Source organism: Lontra canadensis, unplaced genomic scaffold (genome assembly GCF_010015895.1).
Source record: "Lontra canadensis isolate GAN:19392208 unplaced genomic scaffold, GSC_riverotter_1.0 scaffold13, whole genome shotgun sequence".
Taxonomy (NCBI): domain Eukaryota; kingdom Metazoa; phylum Chordata; class Mammalia; order Carnivora; family Mustelidae; genus Lontra; species Lontra canadensis.
In genome coordinates this window covers 27,930,329-27,945,946 of record NW_022631007.1, presented here as the reverse complement: position 1 = coordinate 27,945,946, position 15,618 = coordinate 27,930,329, and the positions used below count along the sequence as shown (strand labels likewise).

The following is a 15,618-nucleotide window of genomic DNA, read 5'->3' as shown; positions in this document are numbered from 1 at the left end:
TATATATATAGCATATATCATTACTTCATACCTTCTTTATGACTGAGTAATATTCTCTTAGATAAACATGTTTGTTTTTATTTTCAAGGTGTAAATGGGTCAATAAATGGAAACAGTACATCATCTGTATCTGGTATCAACACACCTGTATTATCCACTACTCCTTCAAGTTCTGTGGGACAAACTAAAAGTCTAAGCTCAGGTGGAGGAAATCGAAAATGTAATCAGGAACAAAACAAAAACCAGCCTTTGGATGCTAGAGCTGACAAAATAAAAGATAAGGTAAGTTATTCCTTCCAGAACGAATATGTAACAGATCTTTATGTAAGCATTCCAAGCTTCAAACTACCTGAATCTATGGAACAATTTCTTATGAATTACCACTCCTATTTTACAGATGCTTATTTTTATAGTTTGGTACTAATATTAGGATTCTTAAAAATTACAACTGTTAGCACCAGTGTAAATAATACAAATAGTAATAATAGCTAAGATTTGTGGAGAACTAAACACAACAGCTCTACTCTAATTGATTTGCATATAATAGCTATTTTAATCCTCTCATACCCCTAATTAGCTAGGTATTGTTATTATAAATGGAGAAACTGAGCCTCAAAATAGTTGGCCAGTAAGTGGACAGGATTTGAAGTCCAAGTGGGTTGACCCCAGAGCCTATGTTTTTAGGAAAACAAAAATGAGAAAACATTTTATTATGGGAAATTTAAAATCTATAGAATAGACAGAATAATAATAATCCTGTGTACCCATTATTCATTTTCAAGAGTTGTCACCTCTTGGCCCATTTTATTTAATTATATCTCCAACTGTCAGGTTATCAGTTTATACCTCTCACCTTCCTCTGCTTGACCAGTTGGCGCAGTTAGAGCTTGTCAGCAGAGGGTGTTAGAGAAACCCTGGAAAAAGAAAGGCTGTTACTGGTTCCAATGTTTTCTTCTTGCTCTCATGCTGTGGCTGCCAGTGAGTAGCTTTCAGCCCAGCTGGCAGCTTCTCTGTGGTCTCTGTTTAGGAGACCTAGTAGTATACACCACCTAGTGGGTCTCATGGGCATCCCAGCAAGCACCTTAGTAGTAAGTTTTGCTGGATGCCAGTGGGTGGCTTTCTAGCTAATTTTAGTGGCACCCAGTGAGGAGGTTTCCAGAAACTTTTCCTGGCACTCCAGCAGGCATGTTTCCTATTTGCCAGCCTTGACCTATGACACCTCAGTGAGCTTTTCTGCCATCCAGTGGGCAACAGCCACATCATCTCCAAAGTCTGAGTTCAGCCTTGGGTGAATGAGATTGGAAGATAGAGGCCCTCTTCCAAGTTTACCTTTATTTTACTACTCTACCTCTGCCCTCCAGGAAGTGGCTGTTCCCTACATCTGCTATTTCAGTATTCTTTAGAGGTCTCTTTATCTCTCTTAGTAGTATTCATATTCTGCTACTAGTTAATAATTCTACATCATAAAATCTCCCGGTTCAAATAGCTGATGTGCTTTCTGCCTTCCGACTAGATTTGTCTGCCATTGAAAAGGTATTATCAGGAGTAGGGTGGATATGCAAATTGCAGATGATAAATTCACTCCGATATTCTGGGCATTCTGAGCCTTTAGATTTCCTCTTCCATATCATGCCAGAGAAGCTGTGACATTTCCATTTTATTAAATGTAGGCCTCCACAGAGTCTGGGTTTCATGCATACGAGCAGGTAAGCTAAGATACCTCCAGTATTATATCCAGACTTTCTCGTAAGTGCACCCATATTTACGAATTTGGTCTGCTCTCATTTGTAATTTCTTCTTGAGCTAGGAGTCTTGTTTTATTTTTATTTAAAATCCTAGTATCAACCGCAAACATTTTGGGAACAAAGATAATAAATTCTATAAAAACATCTCTAAATTCTATAAAAACCACATTGAAGGCCTGGTTTTCTGGGGGAGCAGAGTCCGCGCACATCATTTTCTTCACCATCTCAGTTATAATATCAAGGGGTCTGTCTCTTCCCCATTGCCTTTACTTGCCTCCTTTGTTGTAGATCAGTTGACCCTAAAAGTCTGAGTATTTCTGATCTTTCTATTCTTCTTTATTTTAAAGATTTTATTTATTTATTTGACACAGAGAGATCACAAGTAGGCAGAGAGGCAGGCAGAGAGAGAGAGAGGAGGAAGCAGACTCCCCGCAGAGAGCCTGATGCGGGACTCGATCCCAGGACCCTGAGATCACAACCTGAGCCGAAGGTAGAGGCCCAACCCACTGAGCCACCCAGGCGCCCCTCTGATCTGTCTATTCTTTTCTATTGAATCTGTGTGTCTATTTCTGTGGCAGTACCACACTGTTTTGATTATTACAGCTTTGTAGTAGAACTTGAGATCTGGAATTGTGATACCTCTAGTTGTGTTCTTTTTCAAGAATGGTTTGGCTATTCAGAGTCTTGTGGTTCCATACAAATTTTAGTATTATTTGTTCTGGTTCTATGAAAAATATTGTTGGTATTTTGATAGAGATTGCATTAAATCTATAGATAGCTTGGGTAGTATGGACATTTAACAGTATTGGTTCTTTCAGTATTTGAGCATGGAATATCTTTCCATTTGTTTGTGTCATCTTCAATTTCTTTCATCAGTGTTTTGTAGTTTTCAGAGTACAGGTCTTTTACCTCCTTAGTTTATTCCTGGGTATTTTATTATTTTTGGTGCAATCGTAAAAGGGGTTGTTTTCTTAATTTCTCTTCCTGCTACTTCACTATTAGTGTGTAGAAATACAGCAGTTTTCTGTAGATTAGTTTTGTATCTTGCAACTCTACTGAATTCATTAATTAGTTCTAGTAGTTTTTTGGTGAAGTGTTTAGGGTTTTCTATGTATAATATCATGTCATCTGCAAATAGTGGAAGTTTTACTTCTTCCTTATCAATTTGGATGCCTCTTATGTATTTTTTTTCTTATGTGATTGCTGTGGCTAGGACTTCCAATACAATGTTAAATAAAAGTGATGAGAGTGGACAGCCTTATCTTGTTCCCAATCTTAGAGGAAAAGCTCTTACTTTTTCACCATTGAGTATGATACTAGCCGTGGATTTTTTATATATGGCATTTATTATGTTGTGATATGGTCCCTGTAAACCTATTTTGTTGAAGGTTTTTATCATGAATGGATGTTGTATGAATTTTATAAATCTTTTGAGATAATCATATGGTTTTTATCCTTTCTGTTATCAATGTGATGTAGCACATTGATTGCTTTGTGAACATTGTATTACCCTTACATTTCTGGAATAAATCCCAATTGATTGTGGTGAGTGACTTTTTTTATTCAGTTTGCTAATATTTTGTTGATTTTTGCATCTATGTTCATCAGAGATATTGACCCATAGTGTGTGTGTGTGTGTGTGTGTGTGTGTGTGTGTGTGTGTGTTTTGTAGTGTCTTTACCTGGCTTTGGTAGCAGGGTAATGTTGGTCTCACACAATGAATTTCAAAGCTTTACTTCCTCTTCTAATTTTTGGAAGAATTTGAAAGAACACTTATTTTTTCTTTTTTTAAATGAACTTTTTTTGTTTGTTTAGATTTATTTATTTGACAGAGAGAGAGATCACAAGTAGGCAGAGAGTCAGGCAGAGAGAGAAGGGGAAGCAGGCTCCCCACCAAGCAGAGAGCCCGATGGGGGGCTTGATCCCAGGACCCTGGGACCATGACCCGAGCCGAAGGCAGAGGCTTTAACCCACTGACCCACCCAGGCGCCCTGAAAGAACACTTATTAACTCTTCTTTCTTTCTTTCTTTCTTTCTCTATTTTTATTACTTTTTATTATATTATGTTAGTCATCATACAGTGTATCATTAGTTTTTGATGTAGTGTTGCATGAAAAATAGGTATTAATTCTTCTTAAATGTTCGGTAGAATTCACCTGTGAAGCCATCATGTCTTGGACTTTTGTTTGTTGGGAGATTTTTTTTTTTTTTAAACACATAATGTGTTATTTGCTTCAGGGGTACAGGTCTGTGAATCATCCATCTTAACACAATTCACAGCATTCACCATAGCACATACCCTCCCCAATGTCCATCACCCAGTTACCCCATCCCCCGACCCCCCCCCATCCCCTCCAACAACCCTCAGTCTCTTATGGTTTGTCTCTTATGGTTTGTCTTCCTACCTGGTCCCATCTTGTTTCACTTTTTCCCCCACTTTCCGTATGATCCTCTGCCTTGTTTCTCACATTCCTCATATCAGTGAGATCATATGATAATTGTCTTTCTCTGATTGACTTATTTTGCTTAGCATAATACCCTCTAGTTCCATCCACATTGTTGCAAATTGCAAGATTTGGGGGGTTTTGACAGCTGCATAGTATTCCATTGTGTATATATACCACAACTTCTTTATCCATTCATCTTTTGATGGACATCTAGGCTCTTTCCATAGTTTGGCTATTGTGGACATTGCTGCTGTATACAGTTGGGTGCACATGCCCTTTCAGATCACTACATTTGTATCTTTAGGTTAAATGCCCAGTAGTGCAATTTCTGGGTCATAGGGTAGCTCTATTTTCAACTTTTTGAGGAAACTCCATTCGAGTTTTTGATTATTGACTCAATTTTATTGCTATTAATTAGGTCTCTTCACATTTTCTATTTCTTCCTGATTCAGTTTTGTAAGATTATATGTGTCTGGGAATTTATCCATTTCTTCTGGGTTGTCCAGTTTGTTGGTATATAATTTTTCATAGTATTCTTTTATAATCTTTGTATTTCTGTGGTGTTAGTTGTTATTTATCATCCTTTATTTCCGATTTTACTTAATTGAGTCCTCTCTTATTTCCTTGATGAGTCTGGCTTAAAGTTTTATCAGTTTTACTTATCTTTTCAAAGAACCAGCTCCTGGTTTCATTGATCTGATCTATTATTATTTTAGTTGCTATTTCATTTATTTCTGCTCTTATCTTTATTATTTTCATTCTTTTACTGACTTTGAGCTTTGTTGGTTCTTCTTCTTCTAATTTCTTTTGATGTAAGGTTTGGTTGTTTATATGAGATTTTCCTTCTTTCTTTAGGTATACCTGTATTGCTACAAACTTTCCTCTTGAACAGATTTTGCTTCATCTTAAAGATTTGGGATTGCTGTCTTTTCATTTATCTCCATTTATCTTTTTATTTCCTTTGTTATTTCTTGGTTGATCCATTCATTGTTTACTAGTGTGTTATTTAGCCTCCATGTAATTGTGTGTTTTCCCATTTTTTTCTTGTGTTTGATTTCTAATTTCCTACTGTTGTGGCTTGGAAAAGATGCATGATATAATTTCAGTTTTCCTGAATTTATTGAGACTTATTCTGTGGCCTAACATGTTATCTGTTCTGGAGAATGTTCCATGTGTACTTGAAATAATGTGTATTCTGCTGTTTGGGGATGGATGTACCTCTTAGAAATAGTGCTAAAATCTAGTAAGATCTGAAATCCCCACTGCCTTCACAGTGTATTAGGCATTGAGCAAGATTTCAGAGGCATGCATATGAAATAGATCCTGTCCTTAGTTCTGATAAGAAATCTACACTGACATTTCTAAATAAAATCAGTGCTGTTAAAGGAAAAAATATTTCGTGTAGCAGGGACTAAAAATGTACATAGGTACCTCTTTAATTATGTAAAAGGTGGATTCTCAGATACCATGATTGTGTCTATAGACATGTATGTTGAAATGACACTAGAAAAAGACTGGTTATCAAAATAAGAGATTTTAGAACCTTAATTTCCAGAAAAAGAACACCTTTGAATAATACATTATCAGGCATGAATTTGTAATAGTAGGTTTCAAGTAAAATGGAGATGAGGGACATTGGAACTAAGGGGAAAAATCATACTTTTTTTTTTCACCCAGTATTTTTCAGTTTTAAAGCTTTTCATTTTTATTTTTATTAATTTATTTTTTAAAAGATTTATTTGTATTAAAGAGAGACAGAGCTTGCAAGTGGAGGGAAGAGCAGAGGGAGAAAGGGAGAGAGAATCTCAAGCAGACTCACCACTGAGCATGGAGCCTGACTTGGGGCTCATTCCCATGACCCATGAGATTACCCCCTGAGCCAAAATCACAAATAGATGCTTAACCAATTGAGCCACTCAGGTGCCCCTTAAAGTCTTTTTAAATTAAAACATTGATTGCTTAGGTAACCCTTTTTATGAGTAGTTTGAAAAAATGTTCTTTGTTTAATTTTGATAATTCCTCCTGGGGTTGCTATCTTAGTAGTGTGCATTGAAAATCAATGATTAAGGCGATTTCCCTCATATACAATGCATGCATATTTACAATAAAGGTAGATATTTAAATTAAAGTACATCACAGACAAAAATATACACACAGCCTGTTGGGGGCAGGGGGGGGGGGGGGGGGGGGGACAACTCTTCGACTTTGAAAATGTTCCACTCCTCTATTAACCTCTATTAAAACCCAGAGTGGTAACTTCTATTTTGACTCTTCATGATTTTCATAATCTTGCTATACATGCTTAGAAACCCACAACAGATTTTGGTTACAATGAAGGAGATTTTTCTCTGCCAAATAAATGGTAGGCTTAATGTTATTATATTGTTAGTATTTTATTATTATAGTAATAGTATATTGTTACTATTGTTTCTCTATAATCTCTACTTTGGTCTTTTTCATCCTGTGATACCCACACTATTCCCAGTCAGTTTCTCATCACTCTGCTTTACTGTGAAGGAAAGATACATAGTTCCAGGAATGATGGTTACTATTAATCTGGCTTATTGAAGGGTGTGTCTCTGGAGGAAACATTATGGTTGCTAGTTTGGAACAGTTAACACGGGTTACCATTGCAAGGAGAATAAAACAGGACTGATTCTCTTCACTCATATGCATTTCATTTCATTTAAATCAAACTTCAGAAAACACAAAGGAAATAGTCCTAATTTGAAATCAATAACTATCACTTCAAGTTGGCTCCTTTTTGTAGAAGTGTATTAACGTCTTTCATCCCCAACTCATTAGTCATGACAGGCCGTATTTCTGTTAAGACCATAACTTTTGTAACTCGTTGCTTTTGTAATTTATTGCTGCTTTTTCTATATTTTGTTCTTTATCTGTCAGTGAATCCTATTGAAATGTTCCTATGTAACTTTGGATTATACTCAATCTTATTGCTCCATCATGTCAGTATTTCTCCCTTTTAGTCTTCCTATTGGCAGAGTTTTAACTTTTCCATTGTTATATATTTATTTAGTCATAATTCCATCTAATGATTTTTCCTCCTTTTTACCCACTACCATGGTCTAATTTTTTTTTTTTTTTATGATTTATTTATGTAGTTAGAAGAGAGGGGGAGGAGGCAGAGGGAGAGTGAGAATCTCAAGCAGACTTTCCACTAAGTGAGGAGCTGCACTCAGGGTTTGATCTCATGACCCTGAGATCATGACCTCACCCAAAATCAGATTCGGAGGCTTGACTGACTGAACCACACAGCCACCCCTACTACTGTCTGTTATTTAAACACAAAAGTGTTTTTTTTTTTTAATTTAATGTGACCCAATGTCACTTTCTACCAATTTTGGATTTTCTTTTTCCTGTAGAGCCTTAAATATTGCAGAAATTAATATCTCTCTTTATCATATTTTCTATCTTTCCTTAAGTAAAATATAAAAAAATTAAATTCATTACTAAAGCAGCCCTTAAGTCTTTTGCTACTTATTTTATCTTCTCTCCAGTACTTATTACATATGAAATTGTTTGCTTTCATATTAGTCATTTGTCTACTCTACCACCACCTGCACTAGAATATAAGTTTCTTGAAGGCAAGGACTCTGTCTTAGATATCATTGTTGTCCAGCACCTAGAAGGTGTGTTTGGTATGTTATATGTAAATATTTGGTTATTGACTCACTATCCACATAAAAAGAAGACTAAACTTAAATATAGAACTTCAGTGTCTATAACGTTTATCATAACTGGAACTATCATTCCGTAAATTGCTCTTTTTAGTCTGCCATACATTTTGAAGCATGGAAGTCACATGAATAGATCAACATATATACTATATTAATGTTTCTAATGTTCTGTACATAATAGAGCTTGTACTTTTTATTGGAGAATTCCTATCATATAAGTTAATTGGATCTGTTTGTTGAATAATTACCCGTACAACGTGTGACTTTTCTCTTTTTTCTAAAATGACATTTTGAGATGGAAATATCACTTGAAAATTAAAACTTGCTTGAACTTGAAGTTCTTACTGAACTTTGAATTTTTCCGAAAATAAAGTCTTGCCAAAAACTTGTCTTTATCCAGAAACCAAGGAAGAAAACTATGGAAAGTTCTAGCAACAGTGATAGTGATTCGGGCACGTCATCAGACACCTCAAGTGAAGGCATTAGTAGTAGTGATTCAGATGATCTAGAGGAAGATGAAGAAGAAGATCAAAGTATTGAAGAAAGTGAAGATGATTCTGATTCAGAGAGTGAAGCACAACATAAAAGTAACAACCAGGTATAAATAATTTATTGGCAGTATCCACATAGTCTTCCTTTTCAGGAATTAACTGGTTTATCTTGACTCTCAAAGTCTATTAAGTTTAAAGGTAATCATGTCCTTAGTTCTTAACATTTGCACAAGAAAGGAGATGGAGAAACATTTTTAAAGGGACATTTGGTATACTTTTTAGTGAGCTTTATATAACTATTATAAATCATTAGCACTTTTTAGAGTACCCTTTTTTCTCCCAAGTTTTACTGCTTGATATTCTTTGTTTTAATAGATATTGAGAAGTCTCCTTTTTATTTTTATTTACAGGTGCTATTACATGGTATTTCAGACCCAAAAGCAGATGGACAGAAAGCAACTGAAAAAGCCCAGGAAAAAAGAATACACCAGCCATTACCTCTTGTGTCTGAATCCCAGACTCACTCATCATTCCAATCCCAGCAGAAGCAGCCTCAGGTTTTGTCACAGCAGCTTCCATTTATTTTCCAAAGCTCTCAGGCAAAGGAGGAATCTGTGAACAAACACACAAGTGTAATACAGTCTACGGGATTGGTGTCCAATGTGAAACCTTTATCTTTGGTAAATCAAGCCAAAAAGGAAACTTACATGAAACTCATAGTTCCTTCTCCCGATGTACTTAAAGCAGGGAATAAAAATACCTCTGAAGAATCTAGTCCTTTGACCAGTGAAATGCGATCCAAACGGGTGAGTGAAAAATTATTTATAGAAGAATTTTATCATTAGAGAAAGAGCTCTTATATAGTCTTACAATATACAAGTTTAAATTAAATTCTACTCTTATTTCCATACTTCATTAGCTACCAGGAATAGAATTTGCACATCAGAAAACTAGATTTCCCTGATTTTATATTTACATATATATCTGCTTAGTATATTTTTGGCAACACAGTCATATCATTTTTTTCCCCAGGTGTAATGATTTAGTAGTAAGGGGAGCAATATGTTTGAATAAGATATACTTCACAATTACTTTTGTTTAAGATCAGTGTCCCAACTCCAGGCTCAATCTCACTACCCTTGAGATCATGACCTGAGCCAAAACCAAGAGTCAGACCTGTCAACTAACTGAGTCACCCAGGTGCCCCGCCCTTTTCTTAAAGACTTTTTTTAAGGATTTATTTATTTATGTTAGAGATTTCCTTTGCTGTTTTTAACAAATTATATGAAATACAAAATAGTTTGAGGTATTTTATTTATACAAATACCAGAACCACTAATCAGAGAAAATTTTCCTTCTCTTTATTTTCTTGCTATTGATTTTGTATTATTACATAGTCTACATTCATATGTCCAGTAGAATTCTAGTAATTAAATGACCAGTGCCTTTTATTCTAGAACCAATCTAAGTAGAGAAAATATATTATGTTTGAACACAGTATCCTGTCTATTGATTACAAAAATTATCATTAGGCCTCCTAATCATTAGATAATACTTGTACAGCTCCTGCTGTTTGCCAGCTATTGTTTTAAGTGCTGAACATGCATTTACTCATTGGACACTAACATCTGTACCTACTACTAATATTATAATGCCCATGGACAAACAATCAAATTGAAATTCATATGGTTTAAATCATTCCCCCAAGATCACACTGCTAGTTAGTGACAGAGTTAGAATTCACATTTGGGCAGAGTAGCACTAGAATCCTTGTATGATACGCTGCCTTTCTTTCTAAAAAAATGTTACAGTGTCCTTGTCTATTAACTCTTATTTTGCTGTGAAGAATTTAAGAACAGGGTCAAAGTAAAAAAGACTTGAATAAGTATTGCTTTTTTGAGAATCTAAATGAATCGTTCTCAAGCCCAAGTATATATTAGAATTACTTGGAAAACTTAAAAAAAAAAAAAAGAATAACACCTCAGAACCAATGAAATCAGGATATCTTGTGTTAAGACTAAGTAATTGCATATATCAAAAGCTTCCAAATATATAGCCAGATTTGAGAATCCCTGATCTAAATGGAATGACCAGCTGGGTGTTGGACATTGGGGAGGGAATGTGCTATGGTGAGCTCTGTAAATTGTGTAAGTCTAATGAATCACAGACCTGTACCCCTGAAACAAATAATACATTATATGTTAATAAAAACATAAGGTAAAAAATAAAAAATAAATAAATGGAATGACCAATGGTATGCATATGCATATGATAACTTATAATGCACTGCTCAATCATAAGGAGGTATTATTATTGACTCTCCATGAGTAAATTATGCATACTAAAAATTACACTGTTTGAGTTACTTTAATTTTTTATTAATGTGTATCCCACTTTATGATAAATTATAGAGCATACCATGAGTTACTTGCATTTTGAAGGGTTTCTCAATTTTCAAAGAGTTTCTTAAATGTTTCTTATTTGAAGAATTTTATATGACTGCCTATTAGAAAGTCACTTACTAAACACTTGCTTAATAAATGTAACCAACCTAGACTTCCTACACATATGAATTTATGTAATTCTTCCAAAATTGTGCGAGGTAAAAAAACTAAGATTTGGAGAAATTAAGTCACTTGCTAACATCACAGAACAAGTAAAGAGCAGAAGGATTTTAAACAAAGGTCATCCTTATATCAAAGCCTATGATTAAGATGAAATAATTTTGTTTTTCTGAAGTGATGATGGTAGTTCATGGGAAATATTTTATTGAATGGATCTTCACATTAGACTCCACTCTAAATGACTTAATCTACTTTTCAGGGTACCTAGTATTGAGTTAAAGTGTATTTTATAAATATTTTTCTTAATCAGCTTTCTTTATATGACAGATAACATATAGAATTTTGCTTTATTCTTATGATAGTCTCTATTTCATGTTACCTTCCATGTATCTGCCTCCTCAACTAGTCTGTGATTTTTTTTTTTAGTATTATCTAATCATTGGTTCTTTCCATACACTTACACTATAGACACTTAATTCAAATCAATATACATTAATTGGATTTATATACCAGTAGTGAATTTTCTTTATCAAATTTTACCTAGAGGATTTTGTTTTTGTGGACTGCAGAGACTCCGGCAAGGGCTGGGGGAAGAAGAACTTGGAGGTAGGGGATTATTTCAAACCTGTCTTCCCATACTCTTGTCATCCAAGGGGCTATCTAAGAACAGCAAAGACATTTGCTGCTGTGCAGTTCTCAATTTTCTTCCTTCCTCCTTTTAATGTTCCACCCCCAGTATCAAAAAGCACAACATATTTGCTTTAAAAGAGTAACTGCTACTACTCTTTTGGTCTTTGGGTATTTTTGAAAATCTTAAGGTGTCAATATATGGAAAGTGAGTCTTTAGAATTATGGAGTGAGAAGCAATTTCAGAAAATTAAAATATAAAACTCAAGGGCAAGTTTTTGTTTTCATGATTGTTTAGATGCTATGTATTTAGAAGGAAAATTTATTACCTATAAAAAAAGAGCACAACATGATTATATGTCATAATTTTGTTCTAAGAAATGAAAATATGCTAAATTTTTCTGCTGAAAACTTAAATCAGTATATATTAAATATGAAGGTAAGTGCATTATATATTTACTTATATATAATACACAGTATTTCTGTTATATAAATATTAAGTAAAATTAAGTATGTTAATGTATTTTATATAAGAATTTTGCCTTAAAATTCTTTTTAGAAGGTAAACACAATTATTTAGCATAAGTTTCCATATTTTATTCACTGAATAAATACTAATTAAGTACTTTCTTTTTGTGAAGGATTGCCTTAGGTATAAGTTATTATGTGACAGTCTTTGTTTACAAAGTGAAGTGATACACTAAAGATGTTAAATAAGATAAAGCAGTTTATATAGGAATTGCATACTGCTTATTAGTACTGCTACTGTACAAATTTAATACATAATTCTATATTGTATTCCATCTGCATGTATACTTCTGAAGTGCCCACCACAAATTTCTGCCTACTAGAGTGTTAAGAGCCCTGTTCCAAGCTGACAGCACTGTGGATTTTAATTTTAAGGCAACCATTTTCACTACAGATTTTTCCTTCTGAAATTTAGTTGTATTTCTAGTAACTTAAAATACTTTAATCATTCTGCTCAAGTTTTTATTTTTTTTTAAAGATTTATTTATTTATTTGAAAGACAGAGATCACAAGTAGGCAGAGAAGCAAGCAGAGAGAGAGAGGAAGGGAAGCAGGCTCCCCGCTAAGCAGAGAGCCCGACATGGGACTCGATCCCAGGACCCTGAGACCATGACCTGAGCCAAAGGCAGAGGCTTAACACAATGAGCCACCCAGGCGCCCCTCTGCTCAAGTTTTTATATATTAATTATATATATTTAATAAGGTTCATATGATTTTATTCTTTTCAAGAAGATTCTGAGAACGAAATAATATTTTGTTTCTTATGTACAGATATAAATTTTATGGTTTAATGGCTTACAAATCGGTTTTTTCCAAGAAAAGTATAATTTTTCTAAACTGTTTTATTACACATTTTTCACTGCTAATGTGCTAAAGGCGCTCCAAGGTAGATCCCACAGAATGTTGAGCCAGAAGTCCCAACAGCTTCATATCATATATGCTGCAGATAGTACTGGGTAACAAATAGGAGTTCAAAGGATAGAGATAATGAGTGCTTCTGGCTGGAACAAACATGGAAGGCTTATTGGGTGGAATTTTGAAGAAGGAACAAGATTTCATCAGCTTGAGATTCGTAAGAGGAGGACATTTTAATCAGTAATTTTTTAAAAAAAGATTTTATTTATTTATTTGAGAGAGATCACAAGTAGGCAGAGAGGCAGGCAGAGAAAGGAAGAGAAGCAGGCTCCCCGCTGAGCAGAGAGCCTGATGTGGGGCTCAATCCCAGGACCCTGGGATCATAACCCGAGCCAAAGGCAGAGGCTTTAACCCACAGAGCCACCCAGGTGCCCTAAGAGGAGGACGTTTTACACAGAGAAAATTATTATAGCAAAATGTGGAGGTAGTGAAAATATGACATACACAGGGCATGGCAAATAGTCCCATTTGACTAGGAAGTTGTATTAGTGCCTACTTGAAAAGTCATTTGAGTAATAGAATTAAGTATTTAGGCTTTATAAAGTTGCTAATGATAGAGGAAACACTAAAGCTTTTAACCAAGAAGCTCATGTAACAAAGTAAAGGCTTTAAATTGAGATAAAATTGCCATTGGCATATAACATATATTGGGATTTATGTGGGAAGAAAGGATGGTATGGTTTAAGTTTGCATAACGTTTTAATGAGATAGGGATATGGCTGACTTGGAAGAGAGAAAAGTAAAAGATGTTTTTCGAGTTTCAAATTTATGTTATTGAGACAGTGGGAGCAATAATAATGAGAGAGGGGTACTCAAGAAACCTATGTTTTGAGGGGAGAAAGGCCAATTGAATTTTAAACATATGTCTAGCCAAAATTCAGCAACCAACTAGTCATTAATGCCACTAATTTTAAGCACGTGCATATTGTGACTTAAATTTGTATATGAGCAGCTGTTGTCAGATATAGAATGCAAATAAAAATAATCTTTGTTTTTATGGCACATTGTTGTTTTGTTTTTTAACTTATGTTTCAACAGGAACAATATAAACAGACATTCCCAGTGCAGTTAAAGAAACAAGAGTCATCCAAGAGCTTGAAGAAGGTTATTGCAGCTTTGTCAAATCCAAAAGCAACCTCTAGTTCACCAGCACATCCAAAACAAACAGTAGAAAACAACCACCCTAATCCATTCTTGACAAATGCACTTTTAGGTAATCACCAACCAAATGGAGTTATTCAAAGTGTCATTCAAGAAGCTCCTCTAGCACTTACTACCAAAACTAAAATGCAGAGTAAGATTAATGAAAACATTGCTACTGCAAGTAGCTCTCCTTTTTCCTCACCTGTAAATTTGAGCACAACCGGGAGAAGGACCGCTGGCAATCAGACAACTGTGATACCCTCTGCCTCTCCCATAGTGCATCCTCAAGGGAAGGAAAAAGTGGTTAGCAATAATGTAAACACAGTAAAAACACAGCTTCACCCTCACCCTGCAAAATCTCTAGTGGAACAGTTTAGGGGAACAGATTCAGACATTCCCAGTAGTAAAGATTCTGAAGATTCAAACGAGGATGAAGAAGAAGATGATGAGGAAGAAGATGAGGAAGATGATGAAGATGATGAATCTGATGACAGCCAATCAGGTTATTTTCTATTTTTAAATTTGAAGTATTTATCTAAATGCTATGTGGACCAAAACAGTTAAAGGAGGTTCTTAGTTCACAGACTTGTAGTCATTGTCATTCCCTGTGTTTCACACAGCTATGAGCCTGTCCATAGTGAGCTGGTAAAATATGGGAGTGATTGAAATTGGAAATCCTGAGTTAAATTCTCAGCTTTGTTACTCATTTAACAGTAAACAAATAAAAACTTTAAATGAATATAGATGATGCATAAATTAATAATGAACTTCACAAATTCGCTTAATTTTCATTTAATTCATGATCATTCATTTGTCCTTTCTTTTTCATCTCTTCTGCTACTTATTTAAATGTGTCAGTAGATATTTTGAATGAAGGACGTAAATTTGTAGTCAGTCATTTAGAAAGCACCAAAATCCTAAGTCGCTATGAATTATCCATTAGGAACACAGAATTTATGTAATAACAAGTAGAGAGCTCCTTGATTTTATTTTGATTTGCTTTCTTGTTTTGCGTGGTTTTTTTCCTTAAATTTCTTTCTGTTTTTCTTCCCCTTAACTCTCCTCATTGTTCTACAGAAGATTGAAAGCATAAAATATAAGATAACTTAAATTTTATATACAAAGGTGAAATACATATTATAAAAATATTTGGATTTGTTATGGTCAGCCACAAGTCCAGTGGTAAATTTTCTAGCTGTCAATATGAATAGGAAAATACAGTCAGTTATACAATTTAAAGTGTCTAACATAGAAACAACCTACTTGCTCAGGGTGGTAAGAACAAATTTTCCTAATAATATTTTTCTTGGGATTCCCATAAATACAACTTTGCATGATCAAGTATGAATATCGTTATTAATAACTTTCAAAGGCAATTTTTATAACAAATTTCAACATAGGCAGATGGTACTACACAAAACGTGATTCCACAAAAATTGTTATTCTGAGAACCTTTAAAA

General features: G+C 34.5%; 1 protein-coding gene across 15 annotated transcripts in view; it reads left to right on the top strand.

Annotated features, from left to right (window-relative positions):
• The window catches only part of BAZ2B (bromodomain adjacent to zinc finger domain 2B), a 303,077-nt gene that overhangs the window by 190,068 nt on the left and 97,391 nt on the right, over positions 1 to 15,618 (top strand). For all 15 annotated transcript variants that reach the window (XM_032857888.1, XM_032857896.1, XM_032857895.1 and 12 more), the window contains 4 exons: positions 89 to 282; positions 8,291 to 8,488; positions 8,792 to 9,187; positions 14,054 to 14,660. In XM_032857888.1, the coding sequence (XP_032713779.1) occupies positions 89 to 282; positions 8,291 to 8,488; positions 8,792 to 9,187; positions 14,054 to 14,660 (1,395 nt within the window). The remainder of the gene's footprint in view (positions 1 to 88; positions 283 to 8,290; positions 8,489 to 8,791; positions 9,188 to 14,053; positions 14,661 to 15,618) is intronic.